General features: G+C 34.8%; 1 protein-coding gene across 1 annotated transcript in view; it reads left to right on the top strand.

Moving 5' to 3' along the window:
* The window catches only part of LOC106665412, an 85,953-nt gene extending 72,515 nt beyond the window's left edge, over positions 1 to 13,438 (top strand). The window contains exons 4-5 of the mRNA XM_014391829.2: positions 4,371 to 4,511; positions 11,939 to 13,438. Of these exons, the coding sequence (XP_014247315.1) occupies positions 4,371 to 4,511; positions 11,939 to 12,296 (499 nt within the window). The 3' untranslated portion in view covers positions 12,297 to 13,438. The remainder of the gene's footprint in view (positions 1 to 4,370; positions 4,512 to 11,938) is intronic.
* Positions 13,439 to 15,567: the final 2,129 nt, after the last annotated feature.

Below are 15,567 nucleotides of genomic sequence, written 5' to 3'. Positions count from 1 at the left end.
CTCTACCGAGTGCCCCGGGACCCATGTCAGGGTCAGATCATTAATGTCGCTGACTGCAGTTCCAAACACTGCCTTCGCCTCGTATGAGGCTATAGTTTGCATTATCAAACCTTGAGAACCGATGTTTAGAGGGTTTTTGTGATCGAATCAATAGATCGATTTGTGATTTCATAACATCATTAATTGCACGCATTTAAAACACGCATATTTCTGTCTCCACTCCCTTTTACCGTCTTTAAAAAAAAATTAAAAAAAAAACAGACAGGGATAGTTTTGGGCAAATATACTAGTTATTATGAATTTCTACTAAACTGCCGACAATTGTTTAATTGAAAATGAAAGCCTGCTGGTCTGCCGGTTGACGAACCGCTGACAGCTCTTTAATTGAACCACCAGGGAGACAAAGCGTTCGGCCGAATTGGTTTCGAACACTCAAAACTTTACCCCAGGACGAATAAACCGCTTTAAAAAAGTTACAAGTACCTTTTTGTCGGCGTTAATTCAATGTTGTTGATTAAATGTAAAACCATGTAGATTTCGGGTGTGTGTAATCATACTTCGCCCTCCCAGAGCTATCGTATTCCCCCTGCTATACTTTCAGTACACCGTTGTGGATTAATTCGTTTATGCATTTTATTACTTAACCCGGTTGTATTTCTCGAAGAGTTGTACAAGAAAATCAAAAATATTTTCTCTTCCGGAAGTAAGTATTTACCTCAGTCTGTTGGCGCATTTCTTGGGGTTTGTTTTTCTTTCATCGCAGAATTTACATATTTCTCGTTCATTGAAGCTTTACTTAGTTCAGACCATTAATTCTTTGATGTATTATGGTGTGGTTGAGATGGGAAGTTAGTGTCCGAGTGGATCGAGGTCACGATAGTTCAAGTGGTAGAGCAGCGGCGTATCTAGCCGAAAATCGTTGGTTCGAAACCCGCTCGTGACACTGACTTTTTTATCTCAACTAAAAACCTAAATTAAAGAAATTTGGTCAAGCGGACCACCAAAACTAGTGAATATTATGGTAGTTCTTCTCCTAGCTCCAGTTAAGAGGGTAGATTTTGATTAAACAAATAATGTAAATCTTTATCAACAATTAATTTTAAATGAGATAAATATTGTTATTCACTATTGTTATTGTGGCTGTCAATTTTGTCATGTTTAATTTGCTAGTTTCGACGCCCCTTTCAATTATGCTTTGTAATAATATTTTACTGTTCTTTATTATTTTATTGTTCTCTTTTTCGAATTTGTTTGACGGTAGATTGAATTACTCTACGGCTGTAGAACGTTGCTTATTTAAGTGAAATTAATATTTGTTTTACGAACTAAAAGAAGAAAGTCCAAACATAGTTTACATGCATACCGTCTTTGCAAAATATTTATTTTATATTAATGACATCCTTTAACATCTTTACACGATAGTGTGGCTCGAAAATACACTGACGGGAAAAAATTCCACCCAATTGATTATTTTTTTTGCATTTTCTCGGTAAAATCAAATCTGCCCTTAATTTGTCTCATTGTTTTGTACCCATAAATATTTGTTTATGCTATATTTTAAATTAGGATTATCAAGTAGAGGTAAACACACTTAATCCTTAGTAAATTCAGTAGTTTTCGTGGTCCGCTTGACCAATAAAATCTTTCAATTGATTAAGGTTTTTAGTTGAAATAAAAAAGTCAGTGTCACGAGCGGGATTCGAACCCACGATCTTCTGCTTGATACGCCGCTGCTCTACCACTTGAGCTATCGTGACCTCGATCCGCTCGGGCACTAACTTCCCATCTCAACCCCACCTTTTGAATTTTCCGTCCTTTTTGCCTTTTTTAAATCGCTCTCGCGTCATTAATTTTTTTATCTCACAAAAATTAGTGAAGGTAATTAAAATCTAAGACAAATTTTATCTTTCTTTTTCATTTTCCTTAGTAATTTACATTACTGTTCATTTTTTTAGACAAAGACTCAATTATTAAACGTTAAAAAACGTGAAACTTTGATTAATATATAACAATACATGCAAATCAAGTTATAATACGAGTGGCGGAATTTTTTGTCCCTCAGTGTATTGTATATGATAATGAAACCAGTTTGATAAAACAAAACAGATTTATTAAGTGAAAATCACTTTCTGACAATATTGATGGCTATATTGTAGGCTTTCCAGTTGGCGATTATGGTAAGGAGGGGTACTGGGAAAAACGATAAACGATATTGCGTAGGCTGCGATAAAGATTGTCTCTACTTACGCCGATGGAAAGCTCTGATCGGTGGTCCGTCGTAATGACAGGCAGTCGTCTCGCTCCTAAGCTCTTTCTCAAGAAACGGTAAAATTTCAGAGGTATGCGTTTCATCTTTATGGCGTCCGGAATTCAACGTACAATGGGTGATAAAAGTAATTGTAACTGCTGACCAGAAAGGTTTCGACAATTAATTTCAACACTTTTGGATCCGTATTATGAAATAAGTATTTGTTTCTGACAATCCTGGCTGCATTCGTCTGTAAGCCGCTTGGCGTTTTTAAGTTTGAAGCAATAGTTTATATCAGAACTTTTTTGTTATGTGCGTGGTTTTATTTGATTGAATTGGTTTTAACATTTGTTACGGCCAATGCCGTGTAAGAAAAAAAATAATTAAAAAAATGAAACGTTAATCAAATAAATTTAAGAAAATTTTAAATTAAAATAAAATAAGGGAGAAATTCATAGGGACGTACCACCTTCCTACAGATGCCGGCTGCAAGAAGCGTAGGGAGCTCGGGCCCGATTCCTCTGACTTCGTCGAAGAATATCCGATGAATTCAGGTGGAAGAGATCGATGCAGCAGCACAGAGGGTTTTTCGTGGTCGCGTGATTAAAGACTTTTTAATTAATACGGGAGAAAAGCATGAGAAAAGAGAGACGTGAGGACCTTTCTATCATAGGAGTAGAACAGGACTGGGATTGCAAGGAGCGTAGGAGTAGGATTAGGGATTGCAATAATCCAAAACAAAGTATATTTAAAAATGAGATGGCTGGCGCCAACAACATTTAATATATTTTAGGGTTAGATAAAAAAATAATAAAATAGGGTAAAATTATATTAAAAAGCTTCAATTTTGCATGAAAAAACCTTACTTAGAGGTTTACTAGTTTTCGTGGTCCGCTTGACCAATTGATATGTTTCAATTAATTAAGGTTTTTAGTTGATATAAAAAAGTCAGTGTCATGAGCGGGATTCGAACCCGAGATCTTTGGCTAAATACGCCTCTGCTCTACCACTTGAGCTATCGTGACTTTGATCCAGTCGGACACTAACTTCCCATCTCAACTCCACCTTTTGAATTTTCTCTCCTTTTTGCCATTTTTTAAACCCCGCTCGTGACACTGTCTTTTTTATCTCAACTAAAACCCTTAATTAATTGGTCTAGCGGACCACGAAAACTAGTGAATTATTTATTAACATTTTGAATACTAATCCCGACATAAATGATGCTTATATATTTTTTTAAAGAGTTTAAATCGATAAAACTCTTTTATAATGCTGATTTTTACTCCTTAGCTTTAAGTTTGAAACTTTTTCCATTTTCCCCATTCATATGCGTTTTCTCTTTTTCCGATGTTTAAAAATTTGCTTTTATTTCACGTTATCGGAACAATCCATAACTTGTTTTTACTTTTTTTTTGCCATTTTTCAAATGTCGTGTAATCTATTTGATTCTCGGCGACAAATGAAATGGCCACGGAGAGCTTTAGTGAAGGTATACTTCATTTTTACTTATTAAATTCATTAGTTTTCGTGGTCCGCTTGAACAATTAATATCTTTTCTTAATTAATTAAGATATTTAGTTGAGACAAAAATGTCAATGACACGAGCGGGATTGAAAAATGGCAAAAAGGACGGAAAATTCAAAAGGTGGGGTTGAGATGGGAAGTTAGTGTCCGAGTGGATCGAAGTCACGATAGCTCAAGTGGTAGAGTAGCGGCGTGTCTAGCCTTAGGTCGTGGTTTCGAATCCCGCTTGTGACACTGACTTTTTATCTCAACTAAAAACCTTAATTAATTGAAAGACATTAATTGGTCAAGCGGACTACGAAAACTAGTGAATTTACTAAAGAATAAGTGTGTTAACTTCTAATTGATATTCCCAATTGAAAATAACATGAACAAATATTTATTGGTAAAAACAATGAGACAAATTAAAATGTCCCAACGTCCAATACTGACAAAAATGACAAAATGAAACGAGTCCTATTTGTTTTTCTATCTGCCGGATAGTTTTTCTGTTTGACTGTGTTTTTTTCTAATATAGAATACATTTTGTAGTACATTACTGGTTTATATAAGATAGTATACTTTAAATATTATAATAATTTATTTACTTCTATTTCAGGAAATACACTTTGGCAGATATAAGCGGTCCTTTACCTCTTGGTATAGTAGAGCCGAAACGTCCACCCAGGAAGAAAAGATGCAAACTCACAAGGTGCAGATCCCTCGCCTTAAATAACCGAGAAGCGCCCCAACTGAACAGGTTAATCAATAATTATTAATATTTCAATTAATTATTCTGTAAAGTCTTGGTTGAGATGAAAAAGTTAGTCACGAGCGTGATTCAAACCCACGACCTTCTGCTCAATACGCCGCTGCTCTAACCCTCACTTGAGCTATCTTAACTTCGATCTCGGGGTTTGAATTCCGCTCGTGACACTAACTTTTTCATCGCAAGCAAAACCTTACATAAAAAGAATAATTAATTGAAAGAATTAATTTGGTCAATTAGACCACTAAACATAATGGGATTATTAATACTGTTGAATAGTAAAAATTTAATAGTTGCTTTTTAATGTTTTGATTTGTCAAAATATTGTTGTTTACTGTTGGATAGTTACTTGGCACACTAAGTTTTTTCACGAACATGACAGGGGCTATGTAGACAACTTTGAACGCTGGGTCTTGGCTCATCGAGCTTATTCCATTAAGTGCCCCCAGTTTTCCTCCTTTATCGCCGGCCAACAAATTATTCCGCATAGTTGGAATTTTCAGCATCATCCGACCCATCATCTGATGAAAATAAATGCTTTATTAACCCTCACTGAAGTGCACATGATGGAGAAAGAGAACAAATTGAATATGAAAACCACCAACAATATTGTGACTGTATGAGTGTTTTACCCATCACCCGGAGTGATCTAAATCGGGGAAGTTGTTCCATTTGTTAGCCGGCGAATAATAAAATGACGATTCAGCTTGGCTTATCTGATATTTCACAAAAATCACCGAATCTAAGGATAAATCCCTTCTCAATATGGCTTTATTCGTTTTGTCATGTGATTTGACGTTCTTGTATTCCTTTTCTTCTACAGTGCATTTGTTTATCTATGAATCAGGCATTTAAAATATCGTCATTTTATGAACCCCTACACTGAGATATAAATTAACCACATCATAATAATTCTTAATATGAGTATCCCAAAAATACTTTCACAAATTATAAGAACATGATGTATTAGAGTGTAAAATTTCTTCCTTATTTTCAACCTTTATCGTTATTGGTATTACTTTAATACTTTATCTATCTTGAATCATTTAGTCATTTAGAAGCCATTACATCCTTGGTTATTACCATTATGTGTTTGATAATCGAACGATAATGACTGGGTAGTATGAAATTTTTTTATAATGAGCTCTCCTGGATGTTTACAGCTGCTCAAACCACACGATCTATGGTTAAAATGGAAGGGGAGGAAACTCCAAATGAAGAGATTATTCAAGGTGTGTGTGGTGATTAGTGACCGTTAATCGATGATTATTCAGAAATCGTGAGATGCGGTCTGGTGTGATGTAGGTTTCAGAAAAATATTTTCTTTATCGTGCCAACGTTTCGATCTTTATTATATCATCTTCAGGGCCTGGAATTTACAAATATTGTTTACCTTTAACCTACATGTATTTGTTAAATGTAAACAATGTTTGTAAATCCCAGGCCCTGAAGATGATCTTGATAAAGATCGAAACGTTGGCACGATAAAGAAAATGATTTTCTAAAACCTACATCACACCAGACCGCATCTCACGATTTTTGAATAAAAATTGTTCAAGGTTCATTCTATTTAGGCAAACCTCAACCTTACATGTTCCGGATTAAGTGGCAAACATTTGACAAAATCGTGGGGTCGATCTTTTACTGTAGCCAACACATAGACCAGACCTAGCCCCTTCGGGCTATCATATTTACCAGCCAATGTTTTTTTAGACAAAACTTTCCCTATGTCGGAAGAAGTGAAAATCGTAGTCTATGAATTTCTGCTGTAGCCGCCCACTTATACTCCAAATTGGATGAAAACTCCGAATGAACAGACTGAGGACGTGGTGAACATTAAAATGAACAGTTCATTCGGCGGTTAAGATAGTATTCAAACAATTAATTAAGGTTTTTTAGTTGAGATAAAAAAGTCAGTGGCACGAGCGGGATTCGAACCTACGATCTTCGGCTAGATACGCCCCTGCTCTACCACTTGAGCTATCGTGACCTCGATCCACTCGGACACTAACTTCCCATCTCAACCCCACCTTTTGAATTTTNACGTAATATATTAATTGGTCAAGCGGACCACGAAATTAGTGAATTAAATAGTATTCAAAATTTTACTCCCAAATATGACAATTGATACAGTATACATCTCCTGCCACTTTTCAACAGAAATCTATCAGTCAGCAGTATTTCAGCACCTACGTGACATTGGAAAGGAGAGAAGATCGACTAGAGAAGGGGCTGAACTTCCCCTTATGCTCCCTTCAAATCTTTACGATGATCGTTTTATTAGATGGATTATTTCATGTGATGAGAAGTGGATATATTGTCGCAATCCAAAGAAATGATATGACCAAGGTCAATCGAACTTTTGGTTGCAAACTTGTTTAATTTTTGTAAAAAGGCCATGCGTTTTGCACTTTGGATGATAGGATCTTTCAATCTGAGCTCTATTCAGATGGCTCCTAACTTTTCCGTGAACAAACGAGGTTTTCAAGCAACGATACTAAGCTTTATTTAACAGAAACTTAGTATAATTCCTCAACATAATGCTCGGCCTTACAAGTTACACGGGGCAAACATTCGAAAAAATGGATGGGAACAAACTTTTACAGTACCTAACCTATAACCCAGACCTCCTTCAGATTTGCATTTATTTTGGGAAAGTACTTATTTTTGCAAGTCGAAATATTCTTTTTATTGAAAGTAGTGAAAAAAGGAGCCCAAGCTATAGCACCGTCAGGGGACACACAATTTTTCGCTATTTTATTTCATTTAAGATTAAAATATTTTAAATAATCTAACAATAAATATGAAGGTGATTATGTGGTTATTCTATATTTATTATATATGTCGTGAGTGTAATATAATTTCCCTGGATTAACGAGTGGATTATGTTGGACATGGATTGGGCTAATTTGTTTGGTGAGAAGGATTTATCGTGGAACCTTCAAAATATGGTGCGGTTAATTTAATTACGTTATTGTTGACTATGATTATGAGTTATGAAGAAGTACTGAATGTTTGGATATTGGAAGGTCTAACTGTGCTTAAAAGTTCCAAATCTGCCGGATCACAGCAATGCACGGCCGTGTTCCCGGCAAAGGATGCAAGGAGGGTAGAAGGTTTAATTGGGAAAACTGTAGTGTAGAAAAGAAATAGCATTGGACCGAGTATACTGCCCTGTGGCACGCCCGCTCCTACAGGCCAGTTGTTGGAATCTCCAAACTTTGGCGAATTCGGATTTACAAAAAGAAACAAAAATGCTTTGATAATATCAAATAACAAGGTACATTATGTTGTTTGACGATGTTTATGCTATTGTTCTGCTAATGTAAAGCAACTTGGACAAATTACTGGTTAATCGGAATCAAATGGCTAAACATTCGTACGGAATGAAGAAGCAGATAAAAAAGCAAAGGAAACAGTTCTGGAGGACTCCTTCCCTCTGACATAAAATAACCTCTGACCGCGAACAAACAATTATTGCATGAAGACGATGAAATCTTGGGAAACTATTTGGAAAAATCCTACAGGCGAACATACACAGAACTTTTTCCCTGCCTGAGTTCTAGACGTTTTTTTCTATCAGATGATAGTTGGCAATGGCGTTAACCAACCAATAAAAACATAAAGCCTACGAGGTTCATTAGTCACAAACTTGGGAACACCTAATCTTCAGTTGGCCTTTCCATAATTCAACGCGTAGCAAACTCCTTTTAATACAAAAAACATTAAGCAAAGCCCAAATATTGCTGTTAATATTTGAAAAGGAGACAAAAAAACCGATCAAAATTAATTGGGTGAGTCTCAAAGAGAAAGAGTTAAATTCATTCCTCCGTACAAACAAACAGGCTAAGTAGAAATGATGAACGAGGTATGAATCTTTCTAAAAGATAGTTCTTTCTCGCAGTTTTTTGTTTTCGACGATTCGGATTTCGAACTATGGAGAACCTCTTTCCACGAAGTAACGTATAGCAGTAAAAAACGTGCACACACTCATAAAACCTCTTGAAACACTATCAAAAATATACTCTCGTGTAGTTTCTACAGTCTCCACTTTCTTGAGACATTTCATTCCATTCTTGCATCACTTCGTCTCGCCCATCCAAGTAGGTGGTAACATCCTAGAAATCTTCTTTTAAGGAGATCCCCTCGTGTATATGTGGGCCTAACGATTCAGGAATTCTCGAGGTAATTGGCCCCGGTTGTTGGACGACCCAGATCGTACTGATCGTTGTGTATTTTCACTTGACGAGCCTGTGCGCTATTTTCGCGTCTTTTCCTTTTCTTTGTTCTGTTTGTATTGTCATCTTTTGTCTGACGAGTTTCTCTGTTATCTGTCTTACTTTGGGTTTAGTATTTTAATGGTGAAATTAAGAAAGTTTCATAGTGCATGATAGTAGATGAAGATATGATATTTCTCGAACTTAAAAGATGTGACTCTTTTCTTTCTATTTTTTTAAATCCCTATTTTGCTTTTCTAACAAGTAATTGTTTTTATTATTAATTTTTAAGGTCGTTTTAACGGCTAAGGTCATTTCACGACCTAAAATTTAAACCTTCTATCTTCTTAAACTTTACATCCTTTGGATTAGCTTTATCCGTTCTGAGTGCTATAAAGCTCTGACTCCAAACATGCACATATAAACTAATCTATCCTATTGCCATCCAAGGTCCAAATGTATGCAAAACATCCATTTTAAATTATAAAATTTATTCCTGTTATTTAAATAGAATTTTGTTCCATAATTTAAACATTTCCTGTAGGCTTTTACGGCCAATAATAATAATCCATTATATTTAGCGGACAGATTGATCAGATTTCCTCTTTCAATTAACTGATCTTTTTATGTAAGTATTTCGGTTGAAATGAAAAAGTTAGTGTCACGAGCGGGATTCGAACCCACGACCTTCGGCTTGAAAGAAGTAATTTGGTCAATAGACCACTAATTTTTTTTGTCTAACTACCAGGGTCATCACCGGCGCCCGATATATACATCCTGCTCACATTTGTCTTCCTAGCTATTTTATGTGCACATTTTTTTCTGAGTCTTCTTATGCCCCAACTAAACGAATTGCGTTCCGATTCACCTAATTCGAGATTCGTTATCTTGTTTGTCCCCCCACATGTGACAAATTAACATAAATATAATATTTATACACATTTTCATAATTCACATTCATGCTAATTTACTAACCTACACTACAAAGTTGAGGCGGAAGATTAATGTGATCTTGCGGCCTCCTTTCTTTCACACTAATAAATACATTCAAACGTTATTTACAAATTCCGCACATACACTAAACTATCCTAATCTAAATTGTTTGACGGGCCTGTGGAGTACTCGATATTCCTCGACAGCCACGTTTTTCACGCATCACCACTCACGCTAATAAATACATTCATTCTGGACACTACACTTCGGAAGTGAAACGAAATGCAAATGACTTGTCCCTCACATCATACTACAAATATATATATATACATACCTACTTATATTCCTATACTAATTTGGTGGGCCTGTGAGTACTTGATTTTCCGTCACATGCATACTTCGACATTCACACTAATAAATACATTCATTCTGGCCAGGCCACTACACTTCGGAAGTATAGTACCAACGAAATGCAAATAACCTGTCCCTCACATCATACTACAAATATGTATAAATACCTATACTAATTTGGTAGGCCTGTGAGTACTTGATATTCCGTCACATGCAAAGTTTGACATTCACGCAAATAAATACATTCATTTCATACAAATAGGGGGATATACCACGTGTGGTGGTTATGTATTGCCATACACTAGACCACTAAATATTAAGTTTGCTTAAACTGTCAAGATATAAATATATATTCGAACGAGTTTAACAAATTTCTTTTTCTTGGTATAAAACTCAATTTGGCATAATTAGTTCAATGGCATTCATTGGAGAATGTTATTTGACTTCTGGAATGATGAGACGGAATATGAAATTTAATTCGGGTTAAGCATTGATGGTCAATTAGTTAAAGAATGGGAAAATTTATACAATCAAATAAATTCCTTCTGTACAGAACAGTCGTCAATTTCAGATCCGACATTATCGATGAGTATGATGTGTCTCTGTGTTCTCCGATTGTTTTGTAACGTATCAGGCGTAAAAATATTTTTTGAACCGCTTCTATGCAACTGATATTGGTGGATTGGCCCAAGGTCGTGGGTTCGTATCCCGCTCGTGTCACTAACTTTTTCATTTTAACCAAAACCTAACATAAAACGATTAATTAATTAATATAATAATAATTCTTTTCAATTAATTAACCTTTAATTAAGGTTTTTAGTTGAGATAAAAAAGTCAGTGTCACGATCGTGATTGAACCCACCACCTTCTGCTAAATACGCCGATGCTCTACCACTTGAGCTATCGTGACCTCGATCCGCTCGGGCACTAACTTCTATCTCAACCTCACCTTTTGAATTTTCCATCCTTTTTGCCATTTTTCAAATGTCGTGTAATCTATTTGATTCTCGGTGACTTTCTATATTCTCTTTTTTAGAGGGAGCTACCTTTTCTCATCGAAATTGAAATTTTAGGCATTGTAGTTTAATTAAAAAGTAGATACTCTTTTTTTTAATTTATTATTTTCCTTTAAATTAATATAAAATGGTTTACATGTACAATGTATGAATAATTCTTTATATTGTATTTTCAATTTTACTTGAGCTTCTCTCGTAGTACATACAAAATTAATTTTTTGTCTGTTTACTGTTAGTTAAAATGATTTAAATTTTTATTGCAGCTCTTAAAATAAAAAAAAATGTGTTTGACTATATTTATTATTTCCCTCTTTGAACTATTTCAATTTTAACTAAATGTAATTTTCTATAAGTTCTTAAAGATGAAGGACTGAATTTAAGCATTTATTTTTGTTCAATAAGGTAAATGAAACTAACCAGAATTTTAAATTATTTTTATCTGCTTATGGTTAATTATATAAATACTCAATTAATTATAGACAATTATTTACAATTGGAACAAAACGGGGAGTCGAAATGAGAGCGGGATTTAAAAATGGGAAAAAGGAAGGAAAATTCAAAAGGTGGGGTTGAGATGGGAAGTTAGTGCCCGAGTGGATCGAGGTCACGATAGCTCAAGTGGTAGAGCAGCGGCGTATTTAGCCGAAAGTCATGAGTTCGAATCCGGCCTATGACACAAATTTTTCATTTTGAAAAAATTATGTTTAATTAATTGACTAACCAGAATTATTAATTAATATGTTGACAGATGTTTGTAAGTGTGGCATTATTTTTATGAAAGTTTTGTCGTTTGTAAACGTTCTTTAGATCTTTAGTGCAGAAAGCTAAACTAGTTTTGTATAATTATCTTTCAGTAATTGTACGTTGTGTCAAAAGTTTGCAATTTCCTCTTTTGTTTTAGGTCCAACTCGATCCACGAAATATACTACGTCCCGAAGGAAGTTGCGGTAGAACCCCTGGCCCCGGTTGAGATCTCGGTTCCGCCGGACACACCTGACCAGACGGACCAGCCGTCGCCCTCTTCGGCGTCGATAGTGGAAAGCAAGCGGACCTTCCTAGCAGGCCTCCTGGCCACCGACCAGAACAGCAACGTCAGCAAAACGCCTTCACGGCAGATTTCTAGAAACCCGTCCTTCTCGGAGAGCCTACAGGACTTCGCGAACTCCCTGTGCGACGAAGTAGCGGAGGAGGAGATACAGAAGACCGACTACGAAGAAAGGAGCTGGAGGCCACAAATACCCGTCATGAGTTACCAATAATCCAACTATCTCTACGAAATCTGGATTGTTTAATTTTATAAATAGCTTGCTCAAGAAAATTAAGTTTTTATGTAAATTTTCTAATGAGAACAATAAGGAATAGCTAACTTTTTCCAAGCAAAGTTTTCGATTTTATTACATAGCTTTACTCAGATTAGTTTTATCTTTTATGTATACAAATCGCACATGGATTATGATTTTCATTAAGAAAACCTTAATTAACTTATTAATTATAAATTAAATAATATCTTTATTATCATGTGATAGTAGATGATAACCGATTATCACAGAGTCCTAATAAAAATAAATTTGGTCGTAAGATTCTTCTATTTTAAACTTCTCACGCGTCTGGTGTTCAGACTTTTCTGGTTAAAACTCCAGGCAAAAATATACGAAGATTTATAAATAACAACATACTTGAATCTGGTGCTAAATTTTAAGTGATTTTTATTTTTAAATTTTAAAACTGGTTTTATTTTATTTATTCTCAAATTGGAACGAGATAACAAGACTGTCTTTTAGCCAAGATAGACTATGAAACGTTGGGCTAAGTCAGGAGATGAGAAAATTAAAACTTATCGAAGAATATTTCAAGTGCAACATTCAATGCTTATTTCATCTGAAAGGATTTCCTTCTTTTGACGTTCATTCTATTATTGAAAATCTCAAATCAATAAAAACTCCAGGTTTTGATATTATTTTTCAACATTTCCTCCACCTTCCCACAAAAGCCATCATATTCAATACATATTTATGCGTAACATGCATTGTTTAGAAATAAAAAAAATATTAAATTTAGAAAAGTTTAAACCACAAATAACTCAAGGCCTAATCAAAAAGTATAAAAATATTAATGTAAAAAAATGTATAAATGTAGTAAGACAACTTCAAATCATTCAATGTATATACATAAATAGCATAAAACAATCCTTTTCTCTCCATATTTAGCTTGTAATTAATTTAGATCTAGACTGTACTGAGTAGATTTTGGTAATGTAATATTTGTAAACGAAATTCCTGCTGTAATCCAAATAGTTCGTACGTTTTGTAAATCTATTTCGTACAAGAATTTATTCAAAATTGGCAAATATTAAATTCACTAATTTCGTGGTCCGCTTGACCAATTAATATATTACAAATAATTAAGGTTTTTAGTTGAGATAAATTTGTAAAAAAAATTCTAAAGGACATTTTTTTAAAACATTTTTTATCTAAACTAAAAACCTTAATTAATTGCAATGTATTAATTGGTGAAGCGGACCACGAAATTAGTGAATTTAATGATTTAAAATGAAGTACACTTCACTAAAGCTCTCCGTGGCCATTTCATTTGTCGCCGAGAATCAAATCTGATTACACGACATTTGAAAAATGGGAAAAAGGAGGGAAAATTCAAAAAGGTGGGGTTGAGATGGGAAGTTAGTGTCCGAGTGGATCGAGCTCAAGTGGTAGAGCAGCGGCGTATCTAGCCGAAGATTGTGGGTTCGAATCCTGCTCGTGCCATTGACTTTTTTATATCAACTAAAAACCTTAATTAATTGTAATTGTCAAATATTTTATTTTAATTGTTGAATTGTCAAAAAATGAACGTTTAGTCATTATGTTAATCTTGTACATATGTCAATGTATTTAAATTAAAATGAAAAATAAAGAATACACAAATGACAGTTTTATTTATTACAAAGATCTCATGGAAAAGATTGAGTTAATGAATTTGATTTTATTTAATCAACATTTTGTAGACAGGTATGTGGATAAAAATTGTTTTAAATGAAATACCTAAGTAAATTCCCAATAGATAATTATTAATTTATCAACGTTGAAGTTACGATTGAAATTATTAAATTCGATGTCAAGTATATATTGCCTTAAAATACAACAATTTTATTTTTCACATTAGTAACTAGTTCACTTCAACTCAACTTAACTTAATTCAACTTAACTCACTAGTTTTCGTGGTCCGCTTGACCAATTAATATCTTTCAATTAATTAAGGTTGTTACTTGAGATAAAAAAGTCAATGTCACAAGAGGGATTCGAACGAACGATCTTTGGCTAGATACGCCACTGCTCTACCACGTGAGCTTTCGTGACTTCGATCCTCTCGGACACCAACTTCCAAGTCACGATAGCTCAAATAGTAGAGTAGTGGGGTATCAAGCCGAAGGTCGTGGGTTCGAATCCCGCTCGCGACACTGACTTTTTTTATCTCAACTTAAAACCTTATTTAATTGATTGATATTAATTGGTCAAGCGGACCACGAAAAATAGTAAATTAGTAAAAATTTCCACCATTTTGTGGCTTCATTAATTTTTAGAAGTGTGAAAAATAATGTTTATTTAAATGTAAATTATCACCCTTACAATTATTATTTGTTTTATGAATATATGTAAATATTTGAAAAATATACAGTTAAGATAAATTTCAACCTGGACCGTCGAACATAAATTGGATTATGGTTTGAACTTTTTGTAAAAAAAGTTCGTCAACCCCTGGTTTAAACTAACAATAAAATTACAAAGTTTGAGTAAATTTCGAGTTGAGGAACTATGATTAATTAGAAAAAACAATGTCCTTCCTCTAGGCAGAGCCTTTGCTAAAGTATAACAAACGACCTTCTGAAAACAAAGCACACATTCAGTGGAAATGATAGAAAGGGGTGTTATAGTTATACACTGGATACTTTTGAAGGTCCGACTCTTTGTGTAGCCAAGGCCTAAAATCCTAATATTAATGTTGTCCCTTCAGCCCGAATAAATAGAGGACATCTGTGAAATTTTAATCCCGAGTCTGTGAAATCAAATTCCTTACGGCCGTCGTTCCGGAACGACGCAGCTTTTCTATAAAAACCCGTATGCTTGTTGGGAGTATTTTTGGAATCGAAGTGGTGTCACAAGCCTTTCACACTGGACGACTGTTGTCGTGCGATAATAGTCGGACGATATGTATCGTTGTATCAATGGGCTCACACTGGCCGACAAAAGTCGTGTCGTCCGAAAAATCGCCGGTGTTGTTGGACCACCACGTTTATCGCATCGTGGACCGTTGTAATATCCCTTTGGTTACTTTACCGTCGTTTACGAGATCGACAAAAGTCAATCAAGTACATTGTCTCCATCCCATAAATCAAAGGAGCGATGAATTAATTGTCCAATGTCCATTTCATCGTTTTCCCTCCAACAAAAACTTCGTCACGCTATTTTTGTGGCATTCTTATCCTTATATATTTATTTAGTCTTGTCCCATAAGACTGGTCTCTCTTCAATGAGA

Source organism: Cimex lectularius, unplaced genomic scaffold (assembly GCF_000648675.2).
Source record: "Cimex lectularius strain Harlan isolate CLEC.00 unplaced genomic scaffold, Clec_2.1 scaffold44, whole genome shotgun sequence".
In the NCBI taxonomy this organism is placed as follows: domain Eukaryota; kingdom Metazoa; phylum Arthropoda; class Insecta; order Hemiptera; family Cimicidae; genus Cimex; species Cimex lectularius.
The sequence above is the reverse complement of the archived record's forward strand: the minus strand, read 5'-3'. Positions and strand labels throughout refer to the sequence as shown.